Source organism: Tetrao urogallus (assembly GCF_951394365.1).
Source record: "Tetrao urogallus genome assembly, chromosome: 16".
Classification (NCBI taxonomy): domain Eukaryota; kingdom Metazoa; phylum Chordata; class Aves; order Galliformes; family Phasianidae; genus Tetrao; species Tetrao urogallus.
The window spans coordinates 5451621-5461378 of record NC_136829.1 but is presented as its reverse complement, the minus strand read 5'-3'; the positions used below and the strand labels follow the sequence as shown (position 1 = coordinate 5461378).

Below are 9758 nucleotides of genomic sequence, written 5' to 3'. Positions count from 1 at the left end.
AACTTAGCATCAAAAATGAGGATCCTGGGATTGGTGTCAAATGGATGCTGTTCCCTGCTGAATAGCAGAGCCCATTCATAGTCATCCAAGTATTCCACTTGCGAATGCTCATGAATAACTTTCTGGCCTTCTGTAAGGGAAGGCTGGCCACGAGGAGGTGGGAGAGGAGCAGCATAAAGCAGGTATTGAGAACGCACAGCTCCCACCATCCAAATCCAGCACGCAGCTTTAAGGCTGTTTCATTTATAGATTTGTGAAAGTTATGATTTCTAGCTTTTTGTGAAGCTCCATCACAGCAAACAGTGTTTCCCGATGCCAGTGATGACTAACGCTATTTACAGGACTGTTTTGTAATCTCAGATCAGCCCACATTAACGGGAAGTTACGTTTTCCCATCAGTCTTTTAAATCGTGCCCGAGAGTTGCTGAGCCCAGAATTGCCCATCCGGGCTCTCCTGTTTGCAAGCTGACATCATTTTTTCCAGAACAATATTTCAAAAACTTTTAAAGAAGTACAGATGGAGGTCAGACTGTACTTCCTCGGTTTGATTTTAGCACTAGGATTTCATATTGCTCTGTCCTAAAAGCTGCCATCAAAATGCAGCAGTGTTGGCACTGTGCGTGCATCACAAAGGCATTTCTTATCTGCATTTCTGTGTGCACGGTGCAGCACTGTATGTGGTAGGGGAGCTCTGGGTGCCCAGCTGCTCTGATGGGTGGGAGGTGCTTCTGGGCTCATCGGGCAGGATGGTAAGTTGGTTTTTTTTTTTAGTTCAGGCTTTTTTTTTTTACAAGAGTAAAACTGATTTTCATCAGGTGTTGTGATGGGAAGCAGGCAGGAGCCCAGGAGGCTCTCCCGGCACACTGCTGGTGTAGGGCATGGCAAGGGGACATCCTGGTGTCTGTGCTCCTCAAATGAGGACTTGGTACAGCCTATGAAAGAGGCACTGCACAGTTGTGCTGCACAGGTAGGAAAATTGCATTTTGCTGCTCACTGCAGAGCTGAGCAGTGGAGTGGAGCTGAGCGCACGCAGCACCACGAATACCTTGCATTCCTTCACAAGAGATTCTGGGAAAAAAAAAGTCTTCAGCTCTGCCATACAGCACCCATGGGTGCTTACAGCACTGCTGTGGTGGAGCTGGGTGCTTCGTGTTAAAGGATGGAGCTGGAGGAGGTTGGGGTTGTGAGCTGGACTGGGAGGGAGCAGCAGAGTGAGCAGCAGGTCGGCTTCGCTGCCACAGTGCAGCTGGCTCCTGCTCGTGTGTTTGTTTTTCAAACAGGTAATTCATAGCCTGTGAGTCTAAAAATATTGGAAATCCAAGGTCAAGTTATTTTTTTTATTTTCCAGCAAAAAGCACTGAAAGTGATTTATTGAGTGAAACGGTTAAATACAGTTGTGCTTTGTGTGATGCCAAGGGAACTAACCCCGCCTCCCTCTCCTTGTCCTCAGGTTCAGTGGCAAATATGAACATTTGTCAACATTTGACATCAGCTCCTTGGGACATCATGAATTTGCTGGAATCTAGAAGACAGAGCACTTGCAATAGCGCTTTTTAAATGTTAATTTAATTTAAGTTAAATAGTATCATCCAGATTAATTGTAGCGATGGCTAGCAAAAGGAAATCTACGACTCCTTGCATGATCCCAGTAAAAACACTGGTGCTTCAGGAAACTGAACTGGAGACTGTTGAAGAGGAACCCGAAGGAACACGGCAAGATGCTCCCACTGAAGGGCTGGCCTCGAGCAATGCTGGTGCCACCACCAGCAGCAGTGAAGCATTGTCCAACGGGTACCGCAGCATCACCGATGGGGACTCTTACATCTGCAAGGGTTGTGACTTTGGGTCTCAAGACGTTCAGCATTTCTTCGGGCACCTGGACTCTGAGCACTCGGACTTCAGCAAAGAGCCCACGTTTGTGTGCGTTGCGTGCAACTTTCTGGTGAAAAGCCATGAAGGGCTCTCACAGCACAACGCGGAGTCGCATGGCAGCGAAACGAGCTTTGTCTGGAGGGTGGCTAAGCAGGACGGTTGTACGGTCGTGGAGCAAAGCCTCGCGGAAGCTGCTGGCAACCATGACCCTCCGGGAGAGGTCCCTGAGGAAGTGGCAGACGGTCAGTCTGAAATCATCATCACCAAAACCCCCATCATGAAGATAATGAAAGGCAAACCTGAGGCCAAAAAGATCCACACGCTGAAGGAGAATGTGCCGAGTCTGCTGGGTGCTGAGTCGGAGACAAAGGATGGAGAGGCTTCGTTCACCAGCGGCTCGGTGCCGGTCAGCCAGGCCACTACGAGTGCCACAAAATCATCTCATGTAGTGAACGGCTCCATCATTGGAAATGTGCCCGTTCTGCCGGCGGGTGTTGCACAGCTTGTTTCACTGCAGCAGCAGCCTCCCCTGCATCAGCAGCTACCTACATCCAAGTCCCTTCCCAAGGTGATGATTCCCCTGAGCAGCATTCCCACGTACAATGCAGCCATGGACTCCAACAGCTTCCTGAAAAACTCTTTCCACAAGTTCCCCTACCCCACAAAAGCTGAGCTCTGCTACCTGACCGTGGTGACAAAATACCCCGAAGAGCAGCTGAAGATCTGGTTCACTGCTCAGAGGCTGAAGCAGGGCATCAGCTGGTCCCCAGAGGAGATAGAAGATGCCAGGAAGAAGATGTTTAACACGGTCATCCAGTCCGTGCCACAGCCCACCATCACAGTGCTGAACACGCCTTTAGTTGCCAACCCTGGCAGCGTCCCGCACCTCATCCAGGCAACTCTGCCGGGCCACGTGGTGGGGCAGCCCGAGGGCACGGGCGGGCTGCTGGTCACACAGCCCATCATGGCCAATGGGCTGAAAGGCACCAGTTCCTCCTTCACCTTGGCAGTGAGCTCTGTCCCCAAGCCCCCACCGGCAGCTCAGCACAGCACAGTGAGCTCCGGCAGCGCCTCAGCACTGAAGGTGGTCACAGCCACCCCGTCGGTGCTCACCGCCTGCCCGGCCATCTCCTCACAGACCTTCCTGGATCCCAACGTCTTCAAGAACAAAAAGTCTCACGAGCAGCTCTCTGCCTTGAAGGGCAGCTTCTGCAGGAATCAGTTCCCTGGGCAGGCTGAGGTCGAGAGGCTGACAAAAATAACTGGCTTGTCCACAAAGGAGATTCGGAAGTGGTTCAGCGACAGGAGATACCACTACAGGAATGTGCGAGGCGGCAGGGCCATCTTCCCCGGAGACAGTGCTCTCGACTCTCTGCCTGAAATTCCCTTTGAGGTGCCTCCCAAGGGAGTGGAGCTGACGCCTGCGGCCGTGCCGGTCCTGCAGCACCCGGGCAGGCGGCAGTCCTGGCACCAGGCACCCGACTTCACGGCCACCAAGTACAAGGAGCGTGCGCCAGAGCAGCTGAAGGCCCTGGAGAGCAGCTTTGCCCAAAATCCTCAGCCCCCGGAGGAAGAGGTGAATCGCTTGAGGGGGGAAACAAAGATGACACGGAGGGAGATCGACAGCTGGTTCACAGAGAGGAGGAAGAAGAAGGTGGTGGAGGAGAGCAAGAAAGCGGAGGAAGCAGGGCAGCAACAAGAGGAAGAGGCTGAGAACGGCCGTGGGGAAGGAGAAGACTCTTTGGATGACCTGAGGGCCCTGGGTGAGAACTGCTCACTCGATGCCTCCGCCAACAACCCCAACTCAGCCGAGCGCAAGGTGAGTCCCATCAAAATCAACCTGAAGAACCTCCGTGTGACAGAATCCAACGGCAAGGGAGAGGCCCCCGGCACCGCTGCAGGTGAGAAGGGGAACAGCGGCAGCAACCAGCCCCCCAGCCCTCCCAAACCCAAACTGAACTTTAAGAAAACAGCCCAGCAGCGGCACTTACTGAAGCAAATGTTCGTGCAGACGCAGCGGCCGACCAACCAGGAGTACGATGCCATCGTGTTGCAGACCGGCCTGCCGCGGGCCGAGGTCATCCGCTGGTTTGGTGACAGTCGGTACGGCTACAAGAACGGGCAGCTCAAATGGTATGAGAACTACCGGCGGGGCATCTTCCCCCCCGGCCTGCTGGAGGTGAGCGCGGCGGGGCGGGAGGTGCTGGAGGAGCACTACAAGAAGCACAAGGCGCTGCGTGAGGATGATCTGCCCGGGCTCTGTGAGCGCACCCAGCTCAGCGCCCAGCAGGTGAAGGTGTGGTTTGCAGCAAAGGTGGAAGAGGAGACCAGGAGCACCTCTGAGGATGCCTTCTCCAGCAGCGAGCAGTCGGGGAGCCAGAAAGGGCCGCCTGATGCTGGCTCGGAGGTGTTGGAGAACAGCGAGCCCTGGGAGCCAGGCGGTCCGGAGGGGGCAGCTGAGCCCCCTGGAGCCCCTGTCCAGCCACCTGCCACACAGCTCGGTAAGGACCGATGTGTGCTGGGGGGATGTGTGCTGAGCACTCTGCTTCCCACTGGAAGCTGAGGCTATTTGGGTTTAAACTGAGGAAGCTCTTCCCTGGGTAAGGGGATCGTGGCAAGGGGGTAAGAAGCAGCCAGCTCCAAAGCCACATCCTGGCTTTAGGGGTAAAACCAGCAGATGTGCTTGTCCATATACCTTCCTCTGGGGGAAAGTGGCCTTTAGGTTTATTTCTGAAGTGGTGGCTGTTTGAGAAGGCAGAGGTCTGACTGCTGATTGCCAGTACTGACAGCAAGTTCTCCCATGGCCCTGGGCTGCACACGTGCCCTTTTGTGCCCACACTCCATGCCTGTGCAGAGCAGAGCTTCTTCCTGTCCCACTCCTGTTTTGAACCTCTGTTGGCTCACATGATGTAAGCATCATTATCTGGAGCGTGGCAAGGCCTGGGCATTGAGAGAGACTGCAAAGAAGGATGGAACAGGCAGGGCCAGCATGGCATGTACATCTGCTGGCCCTATCCCTTTTCTAGAACTTGCTTTTGAAAGGCATGTGTGGAAGAGAGGAGGTTTCCACACAGTGTCCCTGCTGGCACCCTCCACCCTCCAACATGGCCTTCTGCCATACAGCAAGGTCCTGAGGCCTGACAAGACACAGAGGTTCCTTCTATGTCCTTCTGCTGGGCAGGACCCAGCCCTGCTCCCAGAAGGATTTTGGGTGTCCCTCTCCATCCCAACTGGATGCTGGGCTAGCTTTTCTCTGCAGCTGCTCCATCAGGGCTCCTGGTTTGCTATCATGAGGTGCACCTACACCCCCTGTTCCCTGCTGCAGGCACCTGCGGCATGCTGGAGCATCTCTGATACCTGTATTGTTTTTTTTTTTTTCTAGAAACAGACTGAACTCAAACCACTTGTCCCAGAGGATCCACTCTTACCTTTGAGAAGTTTTTGGTCTTTAAGAAGTTGATGGGCCAGTCTGATACAGACGTCAGGAACAGGACACGGTGATAAAGCACTGCCATAAATGAGACCTTTGAGTGCAGCACGAGAGAGAGTACAAGTGTAAACTGGGCACTGAGTGCAGAGCTCTGGCCCAGCCCAGGAGACGGCTGAGGGCTCAGCTCACGCCCAAGAAATAGGATGCTCTTGTTTGCTTTTCAGTGGATGAACTTTCAGATTTCATATTCATATACCGATGCCTACAGCTGCCTATACAAGCATAACGAATCTCAGACGTTGTGTAAACAAGGTCATTGCTTAGATATGGACTGTTATGGCACAATACATTTTTTTCATCTGTCCGTTAAGGTGTTTGTTCTCTAAAGGCTGGCGTGGCTGCATATAACCTCTCTGCCTTTTTCATTCCCTAAGCTCTGGCTTTGAAGAGTTCTGCAGGGTGCACACATGTGTGTATGTGTGGGTGCGTGTCAGAAAAGGTCCCTGAGAAAGAAGCTGCCAGTCTTGCATTGAGGCCAGGTGGGAGCTCAGTGTTCATCCCGAGGGATGAGGTAAAATTTAGCATTGCGTACTCTCCATTAAGCAGCAGCAAACCCAGGAGAGGGAGTTCAGTGTTGTTTGTCCCTTGTTGGCCAAAAGCGTGTTCCCTTTTGCAGTTGGAGACTGACTGCAGCAGGCTGTTCAATCTCCAAGTCTCCCTTTAATCACTGAGAACTAGCACATCATAATTTTTCCATCCTGACCTGGAATCCTTTTCATTGTTCGGAGAGAACAAGCTGTTCTTCAGAGGACAAACACAGAGAAGCACAGAGCTGCTGTGAGTGGTTCAGGCCATTGTTGTCTCCAAGGGCTCTGTGAGGCAGCAGCAGTCGGGCAGTTTCCCACTTTCAGCCCTCTGTGACTACGAGTGATCCTCCGGCAGTGGTGCTGATAACTTCAAGTCTTTGCTTTTTCCACTTTTTGTTTTGTTCCATCCACAGCAGTTCTGCCTCCATGTGACAGAGCCAAGCATTTTTCTCTGTTAACCTCTCTGCTTCCACACCCTGCTCCTTTTTGACGTGCTCCTCTTGTCTCAGTGGTTGCTGCGTGATGCATTTTTCAGTATCCCTCCCTAACAGAACACAAGGTCTGGAGGAGCACTGAGCAACAGCCCAGCCAAGTGCTGTGTCAGACCATCCTGTCGTAAACTAATCACTTCCCAGCTCAAAATTGGTTCCATGTCTTGCCTTCACTTTTGCTCTTGGAAGACAGCTCCAGAGCTCAGCTGCCTTTGAATGGTTAGAAACTTTCTTTAAATTTCTAGTTTGAATTAATTCGTGGCCAGTTTGTTCCTGGTTTGTTTTGGAGCCAACATTGTCCCTTAACTTAAATAGTTTTTGGTGTTTACCCGCTGATGTATTTATGGAGAGTAGTCACAGCTCCTTATTTTTGCCAAGCTTTTTTTCTGTAGAAGGGTTTTATTTAGTGAGAGCTTTTTAATGTGGGAGACTTTATTGTTAGTGGTAAATGATATTTATTAGAAGGGTGGGTAGCAAGCCTCAGAGGATCAGATCCAGAAATTTACAAAAAAATCTGTTTTAAAAACAAAAAGCTCTTTCAGAACCTCTTCCAAAGATGGTGTCTGATTTCTACCTTTAATTGCTTTTGCTTTTCCAGTTCGTTCTCTGTCCCCTCTTCACGAGGCTGCCCAGCATTCTGGCAGAAGCTCTCTGTGCTGCAGGGGGTTCTCACGGTACATGCCTGCCTGCTGGGCACTGAGATGCAGACGTGTTGTTGTAACCCCCTTAGCAGTCACAAATCCTCCCCGGGGTGCCATGAGCTAGAGCAGGCTCTGATTCCTCGCTGCAGCACTGCTGCCTGCATGCCTTGGTCGGAGGCACAGCAGCGATGCCACCTCCACCCCACAATGTCCAGGTGATGGGGGACAGCGGGGTGCTGCCAGAGACAAGGCTGCCAGAATGGAGTGTGAGTGCATGTCCAGTGCTGCCTTCAGAGAACAAATGCAGGTAGGTAATTTACTATTGTCTATGTACGTGCAGGTTTATTTAAGTACACATATATACAGTTCAGATATGCCATTGATTCTTTATTGCATTAAGAGGTACATTGAAAATGTACACTTCTACTAACTACTCGCTATGTAAATATGTTGGGAATGTAGTTTGCCCATTCAAGGCGGTTTTCTGTGGGATTTTGGTGTGCACTTATAGGCCTGTGGCTAATTGGAAGAGTGATCCCCGCTCATCTACAGAAATGCTTAAGGATGATGGTGTGGAGTGGTCCCTTGAAACTGTTTTCCCATGCACTAGCTGAAACATTTTGCACTTGGGTTGTTTTTTGGCCAGTTTTCCAGCAAATTGAGAAGCCTTGCAAGCTAGAAGGAGAATTTCCCGGTGTACACAGAAAAACAGCCTTGAGGGTTGGAAGCTGCTGAGAGTTCTGAGCTTTGTCTGCATGCATTCATAGAAGCACAGCAGGAGTTTTCTTTCTTTTGGGGCAGAGGAATTCTAAGAAGTGGTTCCATGCAGGCTCCCCCCATCCGCAGGGCCGAGCTGTGCAGGGCAGGGAGATGTAAGGACAAAAGGCAACATAAAAAGTAACTGAGTTTGCTTTCTGACTCCCACACGTTCCTCGTTAGCTGCATTTTTAGTTGATTTGAATTCTCTGTGGAAGTATAAGCTGAAGGTGAGAGGGTTTAGCTCTGTGGTCCTCTTTGTGAAGCTAGAGAAGCAGGTGTAATCTCCAAACTGATCGAGGTTAGGGGCAGGGCATTAGAAATTGTGTGTTTGCATCTGGAACTTAAATAGAGGAGGTGGCTCAGCAGTCCCAGAACAGCTGTCCTGGTGGTAAGGGCAGGTGTCACTGCAGCCCTGCTCTTAGCGTGACTATTTCTCGTCATCAAATCAAAGATGATGTCTTGACTTGACAGGAGGAAAGTAGGATGGAGGTCATGTAGCCAGCATCAGTAGGGAAGGGAAATTACTTTCTTCACCTCAGCTGTGTGTGAGCTTGGTCTCAGTAAGCACAGCAGTGAGCATCCTTTGTAATCCATATGAATCTTGTTACTTCTGTCTCTGAAGCTGCTTAGATTCAGGTCGCAATCCAATTGCTTAATAATCTGAGACCCTGATCTGTGCTGTGCCTGACTTGCTTACCTACAGAGCTCTGGTTCTCCCAGTGCGAGAGTCATCCATATCAGCAGCCAAGCTGTTTCATTTCCACATTTGCTTTGTGTTCTACGTGGGTTGCTAATTCTTCTGCTCCCTAACTAGCATCCTGGAGATCATTCCTTTTTAAAAATCATTTTTTTTTTTTTGAAACAGAACACTAAACCATGATTTACAGGCTCCTGTTTCCATCTGCCTGCAAGCTGAGCAGTGCTGCCCATCAGGCTCACAGCCCTGGCAGGAGTGGGCACAGCCACATGTCCTGCAGCACTCACTGTCAGCACACAGAGCTCCAGTGCAGGTATTTAAGGTGGCCGCGTCCCCTCCTGCCAGGGTTTCCTCTTGGGCACTGCTGGCAGCTGTGATCTGAATCCCTCCTGATTCAGATCCCTCCAGAGCTGCACCCTGGCCAAGCAGTGCTCGTGCAGAGGAGCCGCAAGGTATCTGCTTGGCTGATGCTAGGCTGGTTTTGCATTCCGTGTTTGAGCCACTTACTGTGTATTTGCTAACGAAAAGTAGTGATTTTTGGTCATGGGGGAAGTTTTGCGCTCTTCCTTCCCTGCAGTCCCTCTCTCAGAGCCAGTTCAGAGATGTGACCAAGATGTTTGGAAGCTGCTGGGGTCACTGGGAATCAGAAGGGAAGGATGACTTCAGCACTTAGGCACAGACTGGAACGTTAATTTCTTTCTCCTGCTTCCAGATAACCGTGGCTTCACCTTTCAAATCCGTCTGATTCAGCTCACTGCATAAGCTCCATTTTAATTTCTCAGTTGATCTCAAAACCAGCAGGGAAAGATTAGGCAGTGGAGATGGCCTTGCAAGTTCTACTTTCATATTTTTTTTGCAAGTTTAGTTTGTGTTGTGTCTCCTGCTGGCAGCAGTGCGTGCCAGGAATACTGCACTGGCATCACAAGCCATTAGAGCAGAGCAAGTGAGCGCTGTTACTGAAGCAGCAGTGGTTTTGCCTTTCTTTTTTCTCATTGCCTATTTCAGCAGAGCGCTCTGCTGGCCGCCCTTGGCCAGATGTGGATGGTGCAGCCAAAGCCATGGATGGAGGGCAAGGTCAGGAGGGCCCTTGCTCACTGGTGCTAGCGAAGGTTGGGCTTAGGAATTCGTGGCATAGAAAACTTGCTAAAAGTTGCACTTTCTGTCTGCCCCATCTGGCTGGCGGTGTTCATGGGTACGTGGCTGTGATTCCCCTTGCACATACTAACATTGCACTAAAGAGAGACTTTGGGAACAGCGTGTTGATCACTTTGTTTCTCAGCA

At 51.0% G+C, this 9758-nt stretch overlaps 1 protein-coding gene across 1 annotated transcript; it reads left to right on the top strand.

Moving 5' to 3' along the window:
• Positions 1-1606: 1606 nt before the first annotated feature.
• Positions 1607-4435, top strand: ZHX3 (zinc fingers and homeoboxes 3; the record flags this gene model as incomplete). Its single annotated transcript, XM_079543167.1, has 1 exon — positions 1607-4435. The coding sequence occupies one exon, from the start codon at positions 1607-1609 to the stop codon at positions 4433-4435; it is 2829 nt and encodes a 942-aa protein (XP_079399293.1).
• Between the last annotated feature and the right edge of the window lie 5323 nt (positions 4436-9758).